At 36.0% G+C, this 25,242-nt stretch overlaps 2 protein-coding genes across 14 annotated transcripts in view; one reads left to right on the top strand and one right to left on the bottom strand.

Annotated features, from left to right (window-relative positions):
* Positions 1 to 19,610, top strand: part of ABI2 (abl interactor 2) — a 165,721-nt gene extending 146,111 nt beyond the window's left edge. For 7 of the 9 annotated variants that reach the window (XM_073879734.1, XM_073879728.1, XM_073879733.1 and 4 more), the window contains 2 exons: positions 8,378 to 8,424; positions 10,639 to 11,425. In XM_073879734.1, coding sequence (XP_073735835.1) covers positions 8,378 to 8,424; positions 10,639 to 10,779 — 188 coding nt within the window. In that variant the 3' untranslated portion in view covers positions 10,780 to 11,425. Of the gene's footprint in view, positions 1 to 8,377; positions 8,425 to 10,638; positions 11,426 to 16,237 lie in introns of those variants that run through there. The other 2 variants (XM_073879762.1, XM_073879783.1) reach the window with 2 other exon arrangements.
* Positions 1 to 25,242, bottom strand: part of RAPH1 (Ras association (RalGDS/AF-6) and pleckstrin homology domains 1) — an 84,225-nt gene that overhangs the window by 22,518 nt on the left and 36,465 nt on the right. For 3 of the 5 annotated variants that reach the window (XM_073879705.1, XM_073879714.1, XM_073879718.1), the window contains exons 3-6: positions 21,676 to 21,781; positions 20,325 to 20,830; positions 11,164 to 11,244; positions 5,486 to 5,560 (exon numbers count right to left, since the gene is read on the bottom strand). In XM_073879705.1, the coding sequence (XP_073735806.1) occupies positions 5,486 to 5,560; positions 11,164 to 11,244; positions 20,325 to 20,830; positions 21,676 to 21,781 (768 nt within the window). The remainder of the gene's footprint in view (positions 1 to 5,485; positions 5,561 to 11,163; positions 11,245 to 20,324; positions 20,831 to 21,675; positions 21,782 to 25,242) is intronic. The other 2 variants (XM_073879709.1, XM_073879712.1) reach the window with 2 other exon arrangements.

Here is a 25,242-nt window from a genome sequence, read left to right as displayed (position 1 = left end):
GGCTGCATACTGTATGATTCCAACAATGACATTCTAAAAAAGGCAAAACTATGGAGAAGGTAAAAAGATTAGTGGTTGCTAGGGGCTGGGGAGAAGGAGGGATGAATAGGTGGAACACAGCACTTTTGTAAGAGTGAAGCTATTCTGTATGATACTACAATGGTAGATACATGCATGTCCTTAACACATTTGTTGAAATCCACGGGATGTACAACATGAAGCGGGAACCCTAATGTAAACTATGGACTCGGGGTGATAATGATGTGTCAACAAAGTTCATCAGTTGTATCAAATGTACCACTCTGGTGGGAGATATTGATTATAGGGAGGCTATACCTGTGTGGGGGCAGGTAGTATAAGGGAAATCTTTGTACCTTCCCCTCAAATTTACTGTGAATCTAAAACTGCTCTAAAAAAATAAAGTTTATTTTAAGAAAGAATATACAAATTTAAATATTACATTCTGATACTGGTTATAAATATAAAAATAGTATTTTCATACTCCCATTTTAGTGTGATATTATTTGCCAAATACAACAGAACACAACCAGCGCTATCTTTTGAAGGACTGATATAAAAAGTCGTTTAATTGTAAGATTAGTTTAAACCAAGTTTCTGTTCTACAGGCTAACAGGAAAATATTGACACAGTGGAAGAAAGGATAAAAGAAACAAGAGATTCAGTGCAACCATTTAACATACGTTAAACAAATTAGATTTCCTAGCCATCAATAAGAAACCATCTTTTTGTAAAGCACCTAGGTGGGGCTATTTTAACTTTAACATCCAAATTTAGCTCTTCCATTTGCTCAAAATACTACTCTTTAATAACTACATAAATTGATCTGTTTTAAAACTGTGTAAAATTCAAATTTAGGAGCTCTGTGCTTAATTTCAACCTAGGCAAATTTTAGTTTATTCTTCCCCAGTTTATTAACAAGGATGATCCTTGGTAGAAGCTTTTTGAAGAAACAACTGATCAAGATACCTCTTACTTTTAGAGTCTGAATATCATCACTGGAGCAAAACTGAAAATAAAAATACTTATATCAAATTGCAAGATTCATAGTATTTTATGCTTCCATAACCTCTTCCTGAGAAGGTTTGATTTTTACCCACATTTCCATGGTATATTCATATCTTTACTTTTAACCATTACAACCTAGGGGGAGGAAGAAATTGTTTTAAGCTCATAAAGTATGCAATATAGGAAAGATCAATACATCTTTGCTGATGTGATTAGACTCTACAGGAAGAAGACATCTGATACTTTACTTATAGAGGCAATGTAAATCTATGTTCAATGTCTGCAGCCTAATTTCAATACAATGAACAAAGCTTTATTCATCTCATGTTCTCCTCTTTTTGCTAATACAGACCACCTCGGTCTTAAGCCTTCTGCCCCCTTATCTTCTGACTATCCCTTTCTTCACGTTTGTCCCACAGCTATCCTCAACATAAGTAAAAGATATCTTACACATATAAGAACTTTCTCCTCTACCATGTCTCTTAAAAGAGCAAAAGACAACCCATTTTCTACCTAAAAAACTCCTGTGCGGCTATCAATAACCATCAAATGCCAAGCCTCCTCAAATTTACATAAAGAACAAAAACTCAGTGAAGATCTTATGATTAAATGAAAGGCAATGCTGTGGTTACAAAGTGTTAAAACATTCTCGAGTGTAAAAATTAGAATACTGACAGGAAGAGTGACAGTTGCTAAGAGATGGCCAGTGAATTCCTTCAACTAAAAAAATTATTAAGGCTTTGTAGGTTCAGAACAGATCCAGTTGAAATTAAGGGGCTCAAAAGGAATTAGCAGTTTCTTTAGGATCTAGTTTATTTCACACTTTACAGCAATAAAAAAATTAGATAAATTTAAAAAGGTTCAAAGAAAACTTGGAGTGGTAAGTTAACCACCCATGAAATGCTCTACTCTAGAAAATTACTTAGAGCCACAATAATAACAGTAACAAACTACTTTACTTCCCTGACATTGATAGACTTTCACTGAGAAGAGAACTAACATCAACTGAACACCTAAAACTTGCCACACACTAAGAGGCGTGGTTACACACGGCATCACATTTAATTCTCAATAATGCAAGGCAAATATCACTATTATATACATTGTACTGATTAAGGCTCAGAAAGACTAATCTTTCTAAGATCAAACAGGCAGTTACCCAATGACTAACTACTTGCTCTCTCCACTAGCAGTAAGTAAAAACTAATTGTCAAAAATGAAAGACTTATAGTAATATAATAGCACTTTTATAACTTCTCTGAAGCAAAGAAAAATGGTGGTTAACATTACAACAGTTCTTGAAGGTCACTAAAGGACCATTCTGTGACAGATGTTTGTTGAGACTGTGCAGGCTTGGGTCTGACTGCAGGGGATAGAGTTCCTGCTTTCAAGGAGCTTACCTTTAATAAGAGACAAGACAATAAAGAAATAGATGTGTGGTTAGTCAGTCAGGGATAAGTTCTACAGAAAAAAATAAAGCAGGGTAGAGGAGTGAAGAGTGACAAAAAATGCACTGTTAGATGAAGAGGTTAGGGAAGCCATTTAGAACAGTACCCAGAGATTTAACGGCATCAGATCAGCAATATGTCCTTTGCCCATTGCACCCATTTATGGAACTAATGCCATTCCTAGAAAAACTGGTTGGCATTATTTTTGCAGATGTTCCCAGCTCAGAGCTGTATGTGGGATAGTTATTTCATTAACAGTGGTATAGTGTCAACTGGATTTATGATGGAAAAAAAAACACAAATAAAACAAAACATTCTTTTGCTGCTTTGGCACAGTGCTACTATGTTCATTCTACTGTGTACTAATTACTGGGTGTTACAATATCTTAGTTTGGAAAAGTGTATATCAGAGGTGGGTAACTGGGGTACCATGCTTTTTGGGTAAGGGGAGCCAGACTGCCACATGGGGGCATGCAAGATGTGTAAACCCATTTTTGTTTCAAAACAGCCAAGTGCTCTGGTATTGACGGCACTGACACTGAGAGGCTCCTGCAGCTTGGGTTATCTAGGAATTTCTGCTACCTCCCTGACTCCACGCCCCATTCCAGCCTAAATGTTTAGGTTCTACACGAGTGAATCACATTCCTGCTCAAATTTCTTGTATGTAAGCAGGGTAGTATGTAGGAGGAAGCTGGAGCCAGACGTTGGCTACACACACCAGCAACTCTGACACTTGGGTAATGGGAGAAGAGCAGATGCAAGCAGAGGTGGCTCTGATGCTGCAGTTCGCACCACTGTCTCATGGGCACAGGGAGAAGAGAAGTTATGGACTGCATTTATCCATAACTTGCACAGAATAACTCTCCCTGTGGTAGGAACTTTGTATTGTTCCCTGCTACATCTCCAGGGTTGTGAACATAGTAGGTATTCAGGAAATACCTGTTGAATGGACGAAGTTATTCTCTTCAACAGTTTGCCGCTACATTTAGGAAAAAATACAAACTCCTCAGCATGCCTTGAATAATCTGGTTCCTGACTACTTCTCCAAACTCAAATCAAGACACTCACTCCTATCTTCATTCAACTACTGTGGCTCCAGCAACATAGCCTTTTTTTAGCTTCTCAAACCTGCCAAACTCTTCTCCCTGGGCCTACCTACAGGGAACACTAACCTGCACCCTCAAGCTGGCTTTTCATCCTTCAATCTTTAGGTTAAATGGCGTCCCCTTAGAAGGGCCTTTTCTGATCTTATCATCTAAAGGAAATGTACTCCCAATACTCTCCCCAGTATTCTCTAATGCTTTACCTTTGCTTCCTCCATAGCACTTAACATGATTTAGAATTTGTTTATACTTGCTTATTAATATTTTTTATCTATCTTCCCAAGCAGACTGTGAGCTCCTGAGGGAGGGGGTATATGTCCATTTTATACAAAGTTATAATCCCAGCCCCAGGATAATACATGATTCAACAAATATTTGTTCAGTAAATAAACAATGGAAAGGGTAAAATATTACATTTGAGAGCAGTGTACAAAATGGACTGGAGGAAGGAGAGGCAAGAATGAAGAGAGCAGTGTGGTAGCTGATAAGAGATTAGGAGCCTATTTTAGGGTGCTGGCAATGGGAACAAAATGGATGGGTGAACTTAATCCTGCAAATTCTCCACTAGAGCTTTAAGATAACTGAGAAGAAGAAAGGCAGCATGGAGGGTAGAAGGCTCACACCTTGGTAACCAGGAAAGTCATAGCATTCTGAACAGAAACAGCAAGGTCAAAAGAAGGATATAAATCGTGAGGCAGCAGGGTGAGTGTAGCTAGAGATCTGTGGGACTGGAGGTGCTGGTAAAATGCTGGTAATCTTCCAAGAAATACCTGATAGCAACCTGGAAATATGTTGCTCTTAGGTAGAGAGATCTGATCTAGAACAGAGATCCTATTTGAAGTTATAAGTGTAGATTGCAGGCAAAGAGAGAGTGAACAGAGGAGGAGCTGAGGAAAAGGAAAGAACTTTGCTATGGTTCTAAAGTAAAATATGGCTATTATCCACTTAGACTTCTACATTTCCCTAATCTTAAATTGTTTCTACCCTATTCCTAGATCTACTTTAAAGAGAAACTCAAGCAAGAGAAAGGGTTTTACTGATGACTCTTGGGTCTTCTCTTTGAGCTGCTTCTCATGGAGATTTTAATTACAGCCTTATTACCCCCTTTCACAAATTTAAAAGGTTAATTAAAAAAACCCTCATACACAGTAATAGAGACATTACCCATAATCACCATCATATTCCAAAGAAACTATCTATAACCAAGTCTGATATTCTTGAATTTAACATTATTTAAATAAGATAATGAAATAAAAACATGACTATAAAGGAGGTTAAAATCTCTTCAGCTTCCCTATTCTGTTATTCCTTAGTTAATAATGACAATGGCTAAAGGATTTTAAATTGATCTAAAATATTAGCCCAATGAAAATCCAGTTAGACTGATTCAAACCATTCTTAGGGCAGAGAATTGAGAAATTAAAATTGCAGCCTTCTCTTCCAATTTGATTAAGCTAATGTAAAGTAAGATTCTGTTTATATAAATAAATGTTTTAATTAAACAGTGTGTTTATAATATAAACAAGAATTAGAAAACAAAATTTGTTAAAGAAACAGCATGGATAGATAACCTCTAGTAATAAAAGTTAAAATTAAAGCAGTTTTTAGACTTTAAAATGAAGTGAAATGTTAAACTAGAAAAAGTGCAACATACAGGAAGATGGGCAGGTATTTACAATATTTTCAATATTTTCTGATATTGAGGGTAGAATATTAAGTCATTATATCTTAAGTCATTAAGATCAGTAAATAATTACCTTCAGTAAGAAAAAAAATAACTATAACAACAAAGATGCTGAAATAAGAAAGCACAATCTGAGAAATCTGAGAACACAATCAAAACCAGAAATTATATTCTACCTGAAAGACAATAAATATTTACATGCAGGTGGAAAGAAGAAGTATCACCTTGGTCAGCAAATGAGAAGGTTTTCCTGCAATGTTTCTCAGAAGAAGGGAGGTTTCCCTGTCCAGATAGGAGTGCTTGTGCAGAAAAAGAGAGAGAAAAACAAAAAAGGCAACAGAAGTCAGTGGAGGTTTTGTGTGTTTAAAATATAAAGTAGACAAGAATGATTCTCTATCATTAATCTCACGTCTTTTTCCTACAGTGAAATGTGTCCATAAGAAAACTTAAAAAAAAAAACAAACAACAAAAAACAAAAAGAAAGAAAAGGATTGGGAGACAGACACCCTCTATGCCAATAGGCACGCCCTAGCTGACTCGTGCCAGTCCCTCACTCTGCAAAAATGGATCATGCACTGCATAGATCACAGAGCCAGCTTGTCTTGTAGGGCAATGTTTGTGAGTACTGTGAGCACAGCACAGACAAATAGGTGTTGAAGACCAATGACTAAACATATTCCTTCCTCTTATCAAAGCTTATAAAGACCTATATAGCTTTAAGTAGTATATTCTTGTGAAAACAGAATAAGACTTTTAAAAACATTTTTAAAGACTCTGCAAGTATTTCTGATCAATTCAATGACAGCTACACCAAGAGAAAAAATGTCCATAAATATTTTGCCTAATGGATATCACCTGTTTTCAGTAAAATCTTACTTATTCACTCATTATATCAGAATACTAGTAAGATTATATTGCACAGTAAAGGACTTACATAGCAAAAAAATGACATGAACAAAATATTATAGTTCCTTTAAACTGATTCAAGCAATTAATATATTTTCATAAAAATGATTTGTGAATAACAAAGGCCCTAACTATCCTCTTTCCCCTTAATAACTTTTTAGTAACATGTTCAAGATAGTTTATGCAAATGTATTTAAACTCACAAGAGTATAAATTAGAGCTGTTTCCATATAAATGTAATTTAGACTTCCTGTCCCTAAATAATTCTGAATTAGCATCTATTTTTTAATGCTGTGTAATTACTAACCACCATGTAAAACAACACATTGGCGGGGTGCAGGGTGGCGCATTCGGTTGAGCATCCTACTCTTGGTTTTGGTTGGGGTCCTGATCTCAGGGTTGTGGGACTGAGCTTCCACATGGGCTCTGTGCTCAGTATGGAGTCTGCTTGGGACTCTCTTTCCCTCCCCCTCTGCCCCTCCCCCTCACCTAAAATAAAATTATTAAATAAGTCTTAAAAAAGTAAAATACACTGGTGCAGCTGAGTGGTTATAGAAAATATTCTATGACATTATATTTTATATATCTAGCTATATATCAAGTTATTCTTAAGAAAAAAGTTCTTTGGAAAGAAATATTAGAGCAGTACCCACTCTTTTTCTGTTCACTGTCACAGATAATAAAACATACTACTTCAAGATTAGAAACACTGTTAAAGAATATTAATCTTTGCTCATATCTATAGTATGTTGAGTTTACTATATAGTATTTCATTGCCTATGTATTATTTTTGTTTTTAAATACAAGATGAATTATAAGCATACCTGCCCTTTTCACCCACTCCTGCAAAAAAAAAAAAAAAGCCCAAAACAAAGAAAAAAAACTAAGGTTAAAAAAAATTGGACATATTCATCAAGATCCACACTAACAGGGTCAAACAATAACAAGAACAGAGACAATTATCTCTAGGTCCTCATTTACCTAATGGTATAATCCTCCGGAAGGTAAAGATTAGTTGGCTTATCCAAAAGACAAGAGGCAAGAGAAATTTCTAAAACTTCAATTTAATTTGAGGTTAACAATCAGCTAAGACCAGGGAGAAAACTGGGAAGGACAATTAAAAAGAGCAACTTTAACTTTTTTTGCTCTTATTCCCATTCATTTTTTGCTATTCACATGTAATGGGAACAAGTGTATTCTTACACAAATATGTAAAATACATAGAAAATAATTTATAAAAAACCTACTCGTTTCCTTTATCTTACTCAAAGATTAGTTTCTCAGAAGAAGATCCCCCAAATAAGTAAAATACTTAAATTCTATAAAAAAAAAATATGCTTCAGGCCATGAAAACAAACTTTTTTTGGTAAATATAATTCTAGACATTAAATTCAAGTTTAAACTTAAAAATCTTATAAGATTTACTCAATCACTCCTCAAACTCAGATCACCTCAAGACTTCAAATCACTAAAAAAAAAAAAAAATCCGTGATCTGATCAGCAAGAAACAATGATATCTAACTGTATTTGTTTAAAGACTCAGAAGTAGAAGTTATCCATTTAAAAATATTAAAAGGGTTAAACAGCCTAAAATAAAAGGGAGATAATTATATTATTATAGCTAGTGTACCAAAAGTAATCCACATCTAAAAAAATGAGACCATATACAATAACTGAACAAGACGATAAATTATTTTGTGTGGGACAGTCAGGTAGCTATTCACGGCTTACTCACTAGCAGGGAGGGAAGCCAGGCCTGCATGTTTCCTCCACCTAAGCTACAGGTATTTGTAGCAGAAAAAATGAAAACCTAGAAACCACAAGCAGCAAACTCCTTCCTTCAATAAATGCCTTACTTTATTTATCTTCCCCTAATGGTGCCAGTCATACGTGGCTCTAGAATTCCTCAGAAAGGGGGCCAGGGTGTCGGGAGAATTTGTTACTGGAGAAAGATGCAAGAGGGATGAGAAGAGTGGTGTGCAGCTGGAGGACTGAGAAAAGCAAAGGACACAGTGGTTTGGGCATGTCCTTAAATCAACCTTCTGTCTTGGAACATGTTGCTGATAACAAAAATGCACATCACTTCATTTAAATAGGGCCTTCTTATATTTTCTTTCATTCACCACTAACAACACAAAGTCAGTGGCTTATTTTTAATCCATTTCACTGGTTTATTAGCTTATTTTCTTTCTCTCTTCCACTTTCCACAGGTTTCAACTTTAAGCCTGGAACCATGCAAGGCACTGGAGATGCAAAGGTGACCAGGATAGGCATTCCTTGCTCTAACAAAGTTTAGAGTCTAATAGGGAGATTAACTGACAACTACAATACAATGTGTTAAGCGGTATGGAAGCAAGTAGGAGGTACAGGGGCTAACGCAAAATCAGGGGCTCAGGGTAAGTATTTCTGAAAAAGCTTAGAGTCCTGGAAGATGTGTAAGAAGCAGCTGGGGGTGCAGTGGGAGGCAGAGACAGAGAGCATATAGGGATATCAGAGGTTCTGAAAGGAGGTAGTACTGCCTTCAAGGTGACATTTCAAAAAATGGGGATATTTTGGGCCATCACAATGAAGAGGAGGGGGGTGTCATTGGTATTTATTAGGAGAGAATGAGAAATGCTGGATGCCCTGTAGTATGGAACAATGTCATGTGATAGCAACAAAAGTCCCACATCACACATGAACTTTATTGTCTTTATATGGAAAAATCACATAGATGGGAAATGCTGTTCATAACACAATCTGAGCTTAGAACCTAACTCCATTTAAATGTATGGTGTATTTTAAATATGATGTATTTCTGTATGATTTGAATATTGAATTTAATAATGAATATTAAATCTTGACTTTTCCAAGAATGCTATTTGCCCTGTAAAACAAATTTAGGGAAGCCTGCAGTTCTTGTCCAGAATTTACCAAGAGTTATTATGTTGGAAAATCATTTCACCAATAGAAACCCAGCTTGAAGAGCTGCCAATACCAAAACTGGCAGCATCAATGTGCATTCTGTCACATGCAAGTAAATGACAGGAGACATCTGAAATTCTTTTTCACAGAATAACAGATATTACTAAGTTAATGAAAAGACCTAAAATGCAAGAATTCCTGAGCTTTATTAATAAAGATGGTTTAAAAATATTCCAAATTACTATGTCTTATTTAAAAGATCCCAGGGTCCTGGGATCTAGTCCTGCATCGGGCTCCCTGCTCAGTGGGGACTCTGCTTCTCCCTATGCACCACCCCCCACTCATGCTCTTTCTCTCTCTCTTTTTTTTTTTTAAAGATTTTATTTATTTATTTGAGAGAGAGAATGAGATAGAGAGCATGAGAGGGGGGAAGGTCAGAGGGAGAAGCAGACTCCCCGCTGAGCAGGGAGCCCGATGTGGGACTCGATCCTGGGACTCCAGGATCATGACCTGAACTGAAGGCAGTCACTTAACCAACTGAGCCACCCAGGCGCCCTCTTTCTCTCTCAATAAATAAAATCTTAAAAAAAATTATACATAAGATTCATTTGTAAAAATTTTATACTTCCCCATTTTCTTTTGTTTGAGTCTATAAATTGTCTCAGCACATTATCCCTATTTTGTTTAAGGCTTTTTTTCTTTTTCTATTACCATATACAGGTATGTTTTGTCCGCTATTATTTGTCACAATATGTTTTAGTTCTAGGCCCACCCATATTTCTGCTTTCTCTATCCTGTAAAAAATGACTTCTGATCTTTTCACTTGTCTTAAACCCAAATTATAAGTGGGTGTATGATTATGTCATCGTGTCTTTTACTACAGTGGTGGCCAAACATTTAAAAATTGAAATACATTATTATATTATAAATCACTTTTTGGTTATTCTCCTCTATCATGGGTATTAGAGCATTAAATTCATTTTAAAAAGTAGATACGTTGGTAGGTTAGATTATGTATGAATTTCATTTGGGACAAAGATAGTGATTTAAATTGTTATAAAATGGGAGTACCAGGACTGAAAGGATTAGGAAGTGAAATAAGCAGATGACAATGCAAGTGTTAGAGCAAGCATGGCTGATACTGAAGAGTGTAAGGGAGGGGCCGAAGGTGAGGTAAGGAAAGTGTTTTTCACTATGCCAGATATAACCCATTAGTAGATTGTGAAACCAATTCACTGGGTTACTGGGTTATTACCAGGCAAAGGAAGGAAGGAGGGTCAAAGGGAATCTGATTCAGCAGGGTGGAGGTCAGGAACTTGGGGGCTTTTTATGCTTCATAGATGATTCTGAAGCAGCACCGTCCAACTGAATACAATACACAAATATAAAATTTTTTAGTAACCATATTAAAAAGAAAAAGGCAAAATAAACATTAGTATCTTTTATTTACCTGAAAATATCCAAAATAGTATAATTTCACAAAGTAATCAATAAAAAATATTAAAGAGATATTTACATTTTTTAAATACTAAGTCTTTGAAATTCATGCTGTATTTTATCTTTATAGCACCTCTCAATTTGGATTAACCACATTCCACGTGCTCAACAGCCACAGTGGCTAGTGGCTACCATGAGGAACAGGACAGCTCTGAAGCATCCAGATTTGTCAACACTGACCAGAGGATACATTTTTGAAGAAAGAAATTAGGTTTTCGGTGAAGCATCAGTGTAGAAGAGTCATTCTACTTGATAATGCCATTCTGAAGAACAGCTAAATTTGTTAATAGCTTAAGAAATTTACAAAAGCCCTTAGCTTCAGAAAGAAAAGAAAGCATGTGGTTTTAGGCTCCGATACACAATTTCTCTATATCAGATATGCTACCACCTATATGATCTTACCATAAGTATTAATATTCAATGGTACTGTATCATACAGTTGCACATTTGTTTTGTGCTCATTTATTTTTAAAATTGGTTTAATTTTTATTAAAAAAACCTGAGGTTTATCAGGTTTCATCATCAGGAGTTCTAAAGAATGCATTCTTCTTCACTGCTATTTAAGTAGTCCCATGGACATGTTTACAGAACTTACAGCTGTCAGCTCAGCCTGCTCTTCTGTGAAGTCAATATGATGCTTGGCCTGCTTGCTGGAACATCTCAGAGAAATAGCATGCTGTGAAAATGCAGGAAGGAAGAAAATGATAGGTAAAGGAGGTGGAAAAGGTCCAGTCTCATTATCATGCAAGAAGAGACAACGATCACTGAAATGAACTGTTGAAACAAAACAGTAATGAAAAGTTGCATGCATCTTTCATTATATTATGCAAAAATAAAAAAGAACTAAATGATCCTAACCCCTTGATAATGTATATATAGAAAGAACAAAGCAAATGTTGCAAAATGCTAAAAATCAGTGAATCTGAGTAATGAGTTTCATGAGTTCTTTGTACTATTCTTTCCATTTTTTGGAAGTTTCATATTATTTTAAAACAAGTTTTTTTTTTTTAATCTATTCTCCTTAGACTCAACCTCACACAAACTCCCATATTTCCAAATGCTTATTGGTTAATTTCAAAAAAAAAAAAAAATGACTGCCTATAGACCACATTATTAAACAGTATGATGGAACATTAGTTATTAAAACTCAACACATCGTCACCAAAAATGGAGGTAGGCAAAGTGACAAAAACAGTAGAAACAGTACAGGTGCAAAGATTAAATGCTGTTACATTCTTAAAGACGGAAAGGAATTATGGGATGATATAAACAATTTATTTAATATTAGGTTCCATTTCCACAAAATATTTAAATACTTTTCTACAAAAAAAAAAAGAAACTCCCCCAAATCTAATTTTTACCTCAAAAATGAATCTGGGGATCAATTCTACACATCAATTTTGCTCTAAACATGTTCAGTTCCAAAGACTTTTGTTTGTTATCAAGCTATCAAGTTCTCCAACAATCCCTCAAAAACTCCAGAAGTCTCTGCAAAGTTACTGATGGATCACCATTTTCTTGAATTGAATCTGTAACACGTTAGAATCAAGTACCATTTACAAACCAGAATCTTGTGCTGATGTAAGGGGGTAGGGGATGGCAGGTGTATAGAAAAGCACTGATCTCACACTGGAGCTAAAACGTAATCAAGAAATGGCCTTATACCAAAGAACAAAATAAAACACATCCTCTTGATAGCTAACACTTTAGATTACAACTGGGAAAATGAAGTGGAGGTCTGTGAATACACATTAGTGTTTCAATAAAACAGATTTACATTCAGCCTTTACTGACATGTGTGCATTTTTCACAAATACTAAAAATGAGCACAGCACTGATGGTAAAGAATGCAGACGTTAGGGCTGGAGGGACTGGGTTTGAGCCTCAGCTCAGCCATTTACTGGCAATGTGACTCTAGGCTTACATTTAACCTGTTTTCTCATGTGTAAAATAGAGTGATAACAGCATTTTCTCCAAAAGTTGCCATAAGAATTAAGTGAATAACATTACTATTATTACAAAAGTGGGAAACCACCAGCCCTCATCTGAATTTCATTTAAGCCTCAATTCATTTAAATCAGAGCTAGTTTTATAGAATTGTTAAATTTTAACAATATGCGTAGGAATATACTAAAACACCACAAGATGGGGATGTTACTGCATAAATCTCTTTGCCCTTTTTCTTCCGCCCTTGTAGTTCTGTCTCTAGGTCTGGATCTAAGAGCACTGGCCAGTCTAGCCTTGTCTTGATTCTCCTACAATGCTGTGATGAAGCAGCATGGTATTGCAGTATGAGCTCTAAAACCAGACTGCCAGGGTTCAAATCCTGGGGAACTTGTCACTCTCTGCCTAAGTTCCTTCCATTGTGAAAATGGAGGTAATGGAATCCATTCCACAAGACACTGCAGATTTAGCACGTTGTTAAGCACAATGCCTAACACAGAATCAGAATAAGCGCTCAATATAGTAGGGGATATTATTTTTCTATTTTTTCCCCCTCTTTTTTCCCTTCTCTCCTTTTACTAGCCGTTATATAGCCAGTAAATGTCTGAATTCTTTTTAAAATTATTTCTTTTAGGCACCTAGGTGGCTCAGTTAGCTAAGTGTCTGCCTTCGGCTCAGGTCATGATCCTGGGAGTCCCGGGATCCAGCCCTGCATCATGATCGGGTTCCCTGCTCTGCGTGCTTCTCCCTCTGCCCCTCACCCCGCTCATGTTCTCTCTCTCTCTCAAATAAATAAAATCTTAAAAAAAATTTTTTTTAGGGACGCCTGGGTGGCTCCATCATTAAGTGTCTGTCTTGGGCTCAGGTCATGATCACAGGATCCTGGGAGAGAGCCCCGCGTCGGGCTCCCTGCTCAGCGGGAAGCCCGCTTCTCCCTCTCCCACTCCCCCTGCCTGTGTTCCCTCTCTCGCTGTCTCTCTCTGTCAAATAATAACATATTTAAATTTTTAAAAAATTATTTCTTTTATATTTTATAGTCCTTATTCATTTGAAAAACAGATGAATCCATTTTTATTCTTTTCAAAAAAAGGTCCTTTACCAGCCCTCCACCACAGAAAATAAAAAGAAAAACAAAACAGACCTAAAATCAAATAATGAAGATCTTTTATTTCTTCAGAGATGAAAAATTACACAGATTAATAGGAAATACACAAAACAAGCATCATGGCATATATGCCAATGTCGACTGGGGTAGCATGTTTGAAAAGTGTGAGTGAGAACTAGACTTTCACCCTGGTTTTCACTCAATCTTCACCTCTTCTTTCATCTGATACCCATTCTTTTTGCTATTTATTAACCTCCCTAGGCCAGGGAAATCTGGAATTAAACACCACATGGGTACCTGTGAATTTCAGTGAAATGTAGCAACACAGCCATTAGAATTTTAAAAGAAATGTAGCTGGGGTAATTGAGAAGTCAATTAATAATCCCAATCTTTTTAGATATGTAGGCCTCTTAAAGTTTGAGAAAGCCCTGTGTTCTTACCCAGTTAATACTTCAGACCAAAAGGTTGTTTGCTAAGAATAATTTAGGACTTAAATGCCAGTGGGGTCCCCACCCCAGTGCTATATAAACACACCTGCTTATTTTCTTTTCACTACCTCAAAATTTCTGCACACATTAATTCTTGAAATAGTTCTGAAAAGTGAAGGAACTGGAAGAATTTATTGCACTGAACCTATAATATGCTGTTGGCATATCACAAGTTATAATGGTATATCCATGAAAGATTTCATTTAGGAAAAAACTATAAATATGAGGAAAACAATTATAACATTCAAAAGTTTTAGTAGCTCAGATACTAAGGAATATTTTCCTATCATATTATTTATAGTAAAATCATCAAGTATTAGAAAGATTCAACAAAGCCTTTTGAATCTGCCATAAACTACAATAATAGTTTTTTTTTTAAGATTTTGTATTTATTTGACAGAACGAGAGAGAGCAAAAGCAGGGGGAATGGAAGAGGGAGAGGGAGAAGCAGGCTCCCTAAGCAGGGAGCCTGATATGGCGCTCGATCCCAGGACCCTGGGATCATGACCTGAGCCAAGGGCAGATGCTTAGCTGACTGAGCCACCCAAGGGCCCCTACAATAATAGCTTTTAAAAGCATTTTCATTTTAAAAGTACATTTTCATGTATAAATTTCCAAATTCAGAGGAATCATTAAAGTTTAAATCTCACCAGAAAATATAAATGAATGTGCTAACATTAACCTTTTATCAGTGAACCCTATTTTATATAAAATTTATAATATGCAATTACCATTTATATTTGCAAACTTCTACCTAATTGAAAACTATTGCTTTATCAGTTAACATAAATAAAAGTACCATAACAATGCCAGGAAATCAGCTGCAACATTTATCTCACATTGGTTAAGATACAAAGAGACCTTATTAGAATTTATTTCAACCACACTGAATTCCAATTTAAAAACTTAGTAGATGAACATCACTGATGGACTTCAAAAGAATGCTGAAATTATTCCATAATCCATTTTTATGCTTATCCATGGAAAATATTTTATACTAAAACATTCTTTAACATTTAGGAAATAATCATTTTTTAACAATCAGCTTCACTTTATTTTTAAGATACTGATAAAAACTGGGAGGCAAATGTAGTTTCGTAATTCAAATACAGGATTCTCAGTTACTTGACCTACTTAATTTCTTCTTTGGAATAAATGCCCCTACCAAAGGGATAGTGGGAGGCTTAAATGAGACAATATATGTGAAGTGCCTGAAAACACAGTATTTCAAGAAAAGTCAGGAAAGAGAAAGGCAGGGAAAAAAGACTTACTCTTCCTGATATGAAACTGTACTGTGCCTATCCCTGTTCGCTTTCAGAGAGCAACAAGACAAAGAGATAAGCCACAGTATTATTTCTTTTTAGATGGGCAGTTTACCCATGTCCCCAAGATGGAACAGTACCAATCTCAAACTAACTTTTCTAACTAGGCTCAGATGTTTGGCAAAGAACTAGGAGGCAGTATGACTGGGAAAGTTAAGAGAAGGAGGAAAGAAAGGAAAACAGAAGCAGAGATAATGGGAAAGCAAATCCTGTAAGGACCTGCAGGCCATTGCAGGGATTTTGGTTTTATAGTAAGATACAAAGTCTTTGGGTTTGAAAAGAGGAGGGGCAAGATCTGACTAACTTTTAATAGGACCACTCTAGCTTTGGTATGGATGGTAGACCCTTAAGGAGAAGGTAAACATAGGATAACCAGGTGGAGACTATTGCAAAAATTTACATCAAGATGATGTTGGCTTGGTGTCCGTGAAGGTGGTGAGAAGTGATCAAATTCTGGATATACTCTGAGGGTAAAGGCAACAGAATTTGCTGCTGCACTGGAATGGGAATGGAAAGAAAAAGAGAAGCAGACAAAGACTCCAAGGATTTTGTTTGATGCACTGGAAGGATGGAAGAGCCATCAACTGAGATGGAGAAGACTTTGGAGGAGTTAGTTTGGGAGAAAAGACCAGGGCTTTGGTTTTAGACCAGTTAAATTTAAGCTACCTATTAAGACATCCAAATAGAGATACTGATTAGAGATAGGATGTGTGACCCTGGAGTTCAGGGGAGAGGCACACTGGCAAAAGATACCTGTATTTCTTTGAATCTAAGATGACTTAATACTGGTACTTTCTTGATTTTTTTCAGGAACTGTCAAAAGAAAACTTCGCACAGAACTGCCACCTCGCTGACAGTGACAGATGCCCCCTGTTTCTAAAACATACTCTCTCAACTTTGGCACAAATTTGGGTCAGATAATTCTTTGCTGTGGTGGCTAACCTGTATGTACATTGTAGGGTTTTACCAGTACCCTTGGCCTCTACCCACTAGATGTCAGTAGCACCCTTTTATCAGTGACAACCAAAAATGTCTCCAAACACTGCTGAATGTCCCCTGGGGGGCAAAATAGCTCCCAGTTGAGAACCACTGTTTTAGAGGAATTAAAATGTGAGGGAAAGGTGTGTCTTAGATAAATGAAATAGGGTATTAAAATGCGGGAGTTGTCAGTGCTTAAGCTCACAAGAGTGGATACAGATAGAAAAGGAGTCAGGATTGTACCTTGGGGCACTCCAATGTCAAGAGACTGCAGACAGGAAATGGAGATTATGTTAGATATGGCTGAGTGGTAACCATCTTAGTGGGCCCAAGGAAAGCTGAATGTTAAGCTAGCACTGGAGAAAAGCAGAGGGGCACCCCAATGTACATCATGTAACCTCAAAAGTCTCCAGAAGCAATAGAAGTGATGGTGGGAATGAAAGCAGAAGGACTGACTGGTTGAAAGCATACTTAAGCAGTTCATTAACAGATTCCTTCCTTTACTCACAGACCAACAGTGGTCTCAGGTTCAGACTGACAGTCACTCACAGGATCCAACAGACCACAGCTTGGCACCAAGTTCACTTAGTTCTACAGAAAGACAAAGTGCGCTAGCATGAGACATGTTATCTTTAAAAAGGCCACCAGGAGCCCTTTCTGGACCCACCATTCTAAGGGACAGAAATCATGTAGGTAAGTACAGAAATCACCCTGGCTTAGGGAAACTTCATACTCCACAAGAACCAGCAGTACATTTTAACAGCCAATGAGTGTAGGTTCCAGGAACCCTCGAGGGATGTATTTATGTTCACTTACAAAACTGATAAACTTCACACCAGGAAACAAAGGTCTGTGTCTATTCATAGGCTTCTAAGTTCACTCACAGTCTTCCTGGTCCATATGCACTCACTAATCAGGGGTCAGTTTATAGTAAACAATATTACCTGGAAACATTCTGTATTTATTAGTCAATTTCTAGTAAAAAAAAAAAAAAAAAAAAAAAAAAGCCAGGGGAAGGAAAACACCCAAGATCATTTCCCATGAAGAAAAGGGGTTCAGACTTCTAATAATCCTTTCTATTTTAAAGCAGTGATTCTCAGAGTGGGGACTTTTGCCTTATAGGGAACATATAGCAATGTCTAGAGACATTTCTAGTTGTCACAACTGGGGGAGGTGTGTGTACTACTGGCATCTAGTGGATAAGACAGGTGCCAGCGATGCTGCTAAATTTCCTACAATACACAAGATAGCTCCCACAACAAAGAATTATCTAGCCCAAAATTTTAGTAGTCAATGTTGAGAAATCCTGACCTAAAAGGATTAGATGGAAGTTCATATACTGAACACTGAGGACCACCTTCCATTGCAAGCCTTCTTTCCCAAATGGGCTGCTAAAGCATTCACAGCTGACATACGCCCTCTATGAAGGGGAATGAAAGAATCTTCTCTGGAGAAGCTCACACACCTGAGAGAAAAGACCTAAGAATGATACTAGAGCAAAGACTATGAAAGACGGCAAAGAATTTTAAGATGATATTAATAAACACTAATTTTGTTTGAACTAAGAGACTTAATCAACTGGGGGAAAGTCTGGAGTTGAAACAGTGATAAACAAACAAAAAAACTATTTTTAAATCTCAAGACAATTATTAATTCCAGGTAAGCAAAATGTAATGGCCCAGAAAGAAAATGTAATAAAAGCATATAGTTTAGCACCAAACTGCACGTACGTAGTCATGATAATATAAAAACTGAATAGTAAACCAACCAAAATATACTGGGAGGATAGGGGAGCATGAGAGAAGAAGGGAGAGGAGTTGCCTAAAGAGGAGCTCTCTATATCCTAAACTTCCAGAGTGAGAAGTCAGTAGATACACATACAACTGAAAAATATAAAGAAATAGCAATATAAATATAGATTTAATGACACAGAGGTAAATACCCTGAGAATCAGCTAAAAGAGTAGAAAGTTCTGGCCTCTGAGAGGATATGGCATGTGTGTGCACATGTGTAGCAAAATTTTCTACAAGTCTCACAGAACTATTTGACTCTTTAAACTCCAGACATGCAAAAGTAATTAAAATATTTTTTAGAGATTGTATTTGAGTGTAGGGACAATTTGATACATGGGTTTGGGATCTAGTAAGCCTCAACTGGTTTTCTTGATTTGAAGAACTGACCGAATCCATAAAAAAGTACACCAAACCAAGTTTCAGGTTTGGTTAAACCACTTTTCTACTCATCCAGGAAGACAAAAGAACAGGATGGATAGAGAAGACTTTAACTCCTTTCCTGCTTTATTCCTAGTTTACTCACCAAACTTTATACTGAAGTCTTACACTAAACATTATATTACTGAACACTGGTATCTTTGCCCACGAATACCAGTAGGTCACATCCAAAGAATTTGCTGGGAGAGGACTTTTCACTTTTTACTTTGGTTTTTATTGTGTGAGTATATTTTTACAGATGAGACACACATAAAGATCCTTAATGATTAGTTTAACCTGACCTCATGCATCTTGACCCAACTCAAAATAATCTGATTAGAAAGAAGGAATATCAACATATAAAACACAGAATAACCAAGAAAGTACATCCTTAATAAAATATTGCTCATATCCCAACAGGTAAATCTAAAAGACATAAATGATACATACTATAGAGCTGGTGCTAAATATAATCTCTAGGTATCATAAGAAAGAAAAATTTTTGAGTTCTCTACAGAATATATACCAGATGAGCTTCATTTTAAATAAGTGAAAATTTACTTTTAGATTGTATACTTTTTCTTTACAAGCAATTAAACTCAAATTTATCTCTAAATCACCGTGATTCATGCTTCTTTTATGCTTCACAGTGCCCAGAACTGGGTACATTCATAGGTACAAAGAGTTACTGACTGATGGAAATTAATCTAATGAATTAAATCAATGGGGAAAAATTAATAATGTTGAGTAATAGGTGTAAATTTTAAATTTCTCTATAATTCTTTAAACCTTGTTTTACAAGATTTTACCTTAGTAATGATTATTCATAAATAGATTATTTTACCCTGTGGTAGAGAGGACTGTAAACATAAACTGAACAGAAGGCTGGCTTTATTTTACCCACATTGATCTTTCTTGTTGCTACCCTGTTAACAATATTGCCTTCTTCTTGACAAAAATATTCAATAAAGAATTTACCTACACCAAACTCAGCTTTTGCTAAACTTATTTTAACAAAAATCTCTTCCTTGCCCTCACCCTATCACATCCAGAAGAACTCTGTCCTTTAAAAATCTGTTCACATATATTATCACTTTTGATTATCTGAACCACCATATGAGGATTAGACCATGTACTATTAGCTCCATTTTACTTCTGAGAAACTGATGTTCACAGAGGCTGAATAACTCATTTAAGGTCCTATGGGTAGTGAGTGGCAAAGGGAACACTTGGAACCCAGTTTTCTTGATTCCAAGCCCAGGGGCTCTTTCCACTATAGTACACTGACTCTTTGATAATAAAATGAATCTTGGAGGACTATAGTGGTGGTAGGCATCTTTTTCTTAAGTTGTTGTTTTATAATAAACACACATTAAACAGCAATTACTATTATAACAATTATAATAGCTTTGCAAAATGTCATCAAATATAAACCACACTTCAAGTTTTTTAATCATGTGAAACTGGTATTAATCCAAGGGCTTCAAAAAGTCTAAGAATAAAATGAAGAAACTCTCTTTAATCATTGTGACATTGCTATATCTGGTAATATATTCCTTCTGTAGTGATTTTAAAACTTAGTTCAGAAGGATCCTGACAAATTTTAAATGTAGAAAAAATAAGAAAGTTAACTAAGACTACATTTTAAAAATACCATTTCCACCTTTTTAAAATACTAAAATAGCAGGAAAAAAATTCCATCTACTTACCTCAGTAACTGGCTGCCCCTGATGTGTCAAATCCAGTTCTTGAGGGCGTGTTACTTTATCAATATCCAAAGAATCCATGCTGGAGGTTGCAGAGGTGATGCTGGAACGAGAGGAGTTACTAATAGAGCGCACTTCAGCATCGCTCACTGTGCCTGCTGATGCTGTTCTTCTGTGCTGATTAGTTACTGAGGGCTTAGTATCCTCCAGTACAGATTGCTGAGCAGCCTCATCCATGCTCAAGGAAGCCTGTTCTAACTGTGCAGTGATGTCATCCAGGGAGTAGTTGGCATGTGATGGTTTAGTTATCCTGTTAGATGAAGAAGACAATCCTTTCAAAGTGCCATGTTTTGATGTATGTCGGCTGGCAGGTAATTTCTGAGTGGGTTTTGTTTCTGTGATTTGACGCTTACTATTTCCTGCACCAATACTGCTGAGCTCCTGCTCTATGGAGCAAAGATCGGCCATCAGGGCATCCAGATCCACAGTTTCTCCCTGATTCAGAGCTTCTGCAATGAACAATACATACATGATGTTTCCAGGATAGACTGAATCAGAATTTATATATTCTATTATAAATCTGTCAATGAATGAAGGGGTAAGAAGCAAAGAAATTTATCCTATTGGGCCTAAAGCCTATTGAATATATTATTTCTAAGAGTTTTTTGTTTTAAATTCACAGAGAAATTTTTAGAAGCAAATAGTCCATCTTTTAAGATTTGTAGTAATCAGCGGAGAATAAAATTATGAGATGAAAGATTAAAAATAATGCAAAAATCATATACTGCCCTACGGTTTTAACCACATCTCCCATGCAACTTTTTGCCACAGGCTCTATACAGGCTCTATATCATTAATATGATCAGTGCCATGGTAGAGTTGTTAATACTTAAAGAGCTGAGAGCATAGAGAGAAAAATGCAAAGCCTAAAAAATTACAGATTATGATGTCAATTCCAAATATTAGAAAGTTCATTAGGGAGAATACAATAAATAAAGGCCAGAGGGGCTGATTTAAAACTAATTAACAAGTAACTTCACTGGACTTTATTCCAATGAAAATACAACAGTACAAGTAGTTTTGTCGTGAGGTACCACTTGAGTATGTACTTTGTCAATTATTAATAACTAGAAAACTATTTTAATTATGTTCCAGTTCAGTTTTTTTTGTGATCATGTGAATTAGTAATAAAATGCACAAACCAAGAAATACAAGAACTCACTCAAGTTATGCATGTAGTTTTTATATTGAGCTACTTGGAACTGTAGCTGTGTTGCTTCTGCATTATATAATTTAGTATACTAAATATATATTTAGTATACTATCTTACATTTTACTTCCAATTACATCTTACCATTCAGGTTGTATATGGAGAAGCGATAAGAAAAATTGGCCATATTTGTTTCCTGACGAAGAGGAGATCTTTTTACTGGTTCCATGGGCTTGTCAGAATCCAAACTCTAAAGAAAGTTTAATAAGTCATATTATTTTTAGGCTTCAATTATAAAAAAGATAAATAAAGCTTGCTATTTGATTAGGTGAACTGTCATATAATAGTTAATAAAACCAAAGTCCTTCTAGTTTTAAGGACAAGTATAATTGTTTTTCATATTATTTTGGTTATAGTTTTTCAATTTTTAGATAATATGCTTATTACTTAAGGCATTTAAGACCATCCTGGTTTGGAGCGAATGTCTTTCCAAATACATCAAGTACAGTGACTGAGCTCATTCACTATTAGCTAAATATATGAATATGGGAAAGGTAAGACACAAAATACAAAGGATCAATGCAGAGAATTCTGTTATCTCTTCCCTCAGAGGGATTTGTTTTTGGTTCAGCATAGTCTCATTCTTGGCATGAAGTACCCTGAAGATAAGGCATAATTCTGGACTCAAAATAAGTAGATCCAAGATCAGTTTTTTTCTTTGTATTTGTGTATTTTATTAAAATTTTTTTCATCTTAATTCTAGTTAATTTATACTATATTAATTTCAGGTGTACAATACACTGATTCCACATTCTATACATTATTCAGTGCTCATACCATTCCCCCTGCCCTCTGTTAACCATCAATTTGTTCTCTATAATTTAGAGTCTGTTTTATTGGTGTTTTTTTGTTTTGTTTTGTTTTTGGCTTTCTTTAATGATATACTTGGATCCCTTTCTCTTTCTCTCTCGTTTTTTTTTTTTTTAAGATTTTATTTATTTATTTGACAGAGAGAGAGAGAGAGAGCACAAGCAGGGGGAGCTGCAGGCAGAGGGAGAGGGAGAAGCAGGCTTCTTGCTGAGCAAGGAGCCTGATGCGGGGCTCAATCCCAGGACCCTGGGATCGTGACCTGAGCTGAAGGCAGATGCTAAACTGACTGAGACACCCAGGCGCCCTGGATCCCTTTCTTTTTATTCTTTGCCTATCACTGGTTTTTGATTTGTATTTTAGGTTTGTATATAACATCTGCATATAGCAGTCTGTATTAAGTTGATGGTCACTTAAGTTTGAACCCATTCTTTACTTCTCTCCCCCTCACGATTTAGGTATATGGTACCATACTTTACATCCTTTTATTTTTTGAATCCCTTGACTGATTTTCAGAAACATACTTATTTCACTGCTTTTGTGTTTCCTACTTTTCTTACTCCTATTTATGGTTTTCCACTCAGAGAGTCCCCTTTAATATTTCTTATAGGCCTGCTTAAGGGTCATGAATTCCTTTAACTTTTGTTTGTCTGGGCAACTCTTTATCTCCCCTTCTATTTTGAACGACAGCCTTGCTGGACGGAGTATTCTTGGTTGAGGGTTTTTTCCTTTCAGCACTTTGAACATATCATGCCACTCCCTTCTGGCCTACAAAGTTTCCAGTGAAAAATCAGCTGACAGCCTACGGGGTTTCCCTTGCTTGCAACTGTTTTCTCCTGCTGCTTTTCAAATTCTGTCTTTATCGCTACTTTTTGCAATTTTAATTACTATATATCTTGGTGTGGACCTCCTTGGATTGATTTTGTTGGGGGCTCTTTGTGCCTCCTAGATCTGGATTTTTGTTTCTTTCCCCAGATTTTAAGTTTTCAGCTATTATTTCTTCAAATAAGTTTTCTGCCCCCCTTTCTCTTCTTCTGGGATCCCTAAAATGCAAATGTTACTATATTTGATGGTGTCACTGAGTTCCTGAAGTCTATTTTCATTTTGTATTATTACTTTTTCTCTCTTCTATTCAGCTTGACTGATTTCTATTATTCTGTCCTCCAGGTAACTGATCTGTTCTACTGCTTCTAGTCTACTATTTATTCCATATACTATATCTTACATTTCAGTTATTGGATTCTTCATCTCTGATTGGTTTTTATTTTTTTCTATCTCCAGTGAGTATCTCTATGACCATTACTTTAAATTCTCTATCAGTCATATTATTTACCTCTGTCTTATTTAGCTCTCTTGCTGTGATTGTGTCCTGTTCCAACCCAACTGATTTTTAAAGTTCCAGGTGTTAAGTCCCACTGACTGTAAGAACAAAGGGAAATTCAGCCCTGCTAGTTTTCAAAGCCAAATGTTATGAGGATACACCTTCCCCATGCAGGCTCCCTTGTCTGGGTCTGTTTCTCTCCCCTCTCTGTGCCCAGGATGCCCCTCCCTCGTGTCTTTGTCTTTCCCCCTCTCTTGGATGTGGCTTCTTCTCTACATTTAGCTGTGGCAAGTTTGTTCTCCCAGTCTTTAGGTCATTTTCTGGGTTATTACATTGATGTGGGGGTTATCTAGCTGTATTCATGAGATACAAAGTGAGGTGAGAATCTTCCTACTCTGCCAACTTCCATGGAAGTCCCAAGACCCAAGATCTTAACAGAGAGTGGCTACAACTTCAGACAATGATGGAATATCCTTGTTCTTCTCAAGCTCTATTAAGATAAGGACAAACTGTAACCCAGCTGTGATACTGCCTACAATAAGTCTAGAATTATACTGTACTTCAGGACAGAGTATCTTGTAAGTTATCTCACTACCTTTTTAAATGACACTTGTCCTCTCTAACCTTTCTACAATAAATATAAGATGCTTATAACAAAGAAATTCAGGGAAAAGGTCTGTAGTTAGTGTCTATTTAAATAAATTACAAATATTAAGAATAGCCTTTTAAAACTTTCATTTCTATTTATAATTATCAAATTGATTTCAAATAAAAAAGAATGCTGGATAGACTGTACAATCATCGAATTAGATTACACTGGTGCCTTCTTTATTCATTTGTCTCAAGATAAAAGGAATCCATTCAGATAGTGTCCAACCAGTTTTTAAAGCTATCATATGAAGGGGATCCACAATCATTCACTGCCTTATTTCAAAGTTTCACAAAATAGGAAATTCTTCAACCTCAAATCCTGTTCTTCTGCTGCAATTTAAGTCCTAATGCTTCTCTCAGTGGAAATGAAAAATAATAGGTAGGTTTAATATTTTCTGTAAAATAACTTGAACATAATTGAGGACATATTAAGAGTCTATTTACCAGTTCAAATAAACATACTTGTTATAATTATCTGCTGTGCCCACAGTGCTGGGGGAACAAAAGAAATAGTAAGAAATACTCCTTGACACCAAGAAATTGGTAACCTAGTAGGGTGGTTTTTAAACTTTTTTGGGGGGTGGGGTGGGGTGGGACAATTATCATGAGAATTTGGTAAAAGCTCTGAACCTTCTTCCAGGAAAATGCACACAAACAAAAATACTTTACAATGATTTTAAAAGATTCACCAACCACTTAAAATGTAAACTCAATTTAATATAAAGTTGAAAATCCCATTAACATGGTATGTGTGATATGGGTGGATGCACAGATGACACTTGGTAATAAACTAAAATAACAAAACAAACAAACTTGAGGTTTTAGCCACTAATAAAGTACATAAAATATTTTTTGAAAACATCTGAAGTGTT

Source organism: Callorhinus ursinus, unplaced genomic scaffold (assembly GCF_003265705.2).
Source record: "Callorhinus ursinus isolate GAN/ISIS: 27379988/994484 unplaced genomic scaffold, GSC_fseal_2.0 scaffold2, whole genome shotgun sequence".
NCBI lineage: Eukaryota > Metazoa > Chordata > Mammalia > Carnivora > Otariidae > Callorhinus > Callorhinus ursinus.
Note: the sequence above shows the minus strand (reverse complement) of the source record. Positions and strands in the feature narration are given on the sequence as shown.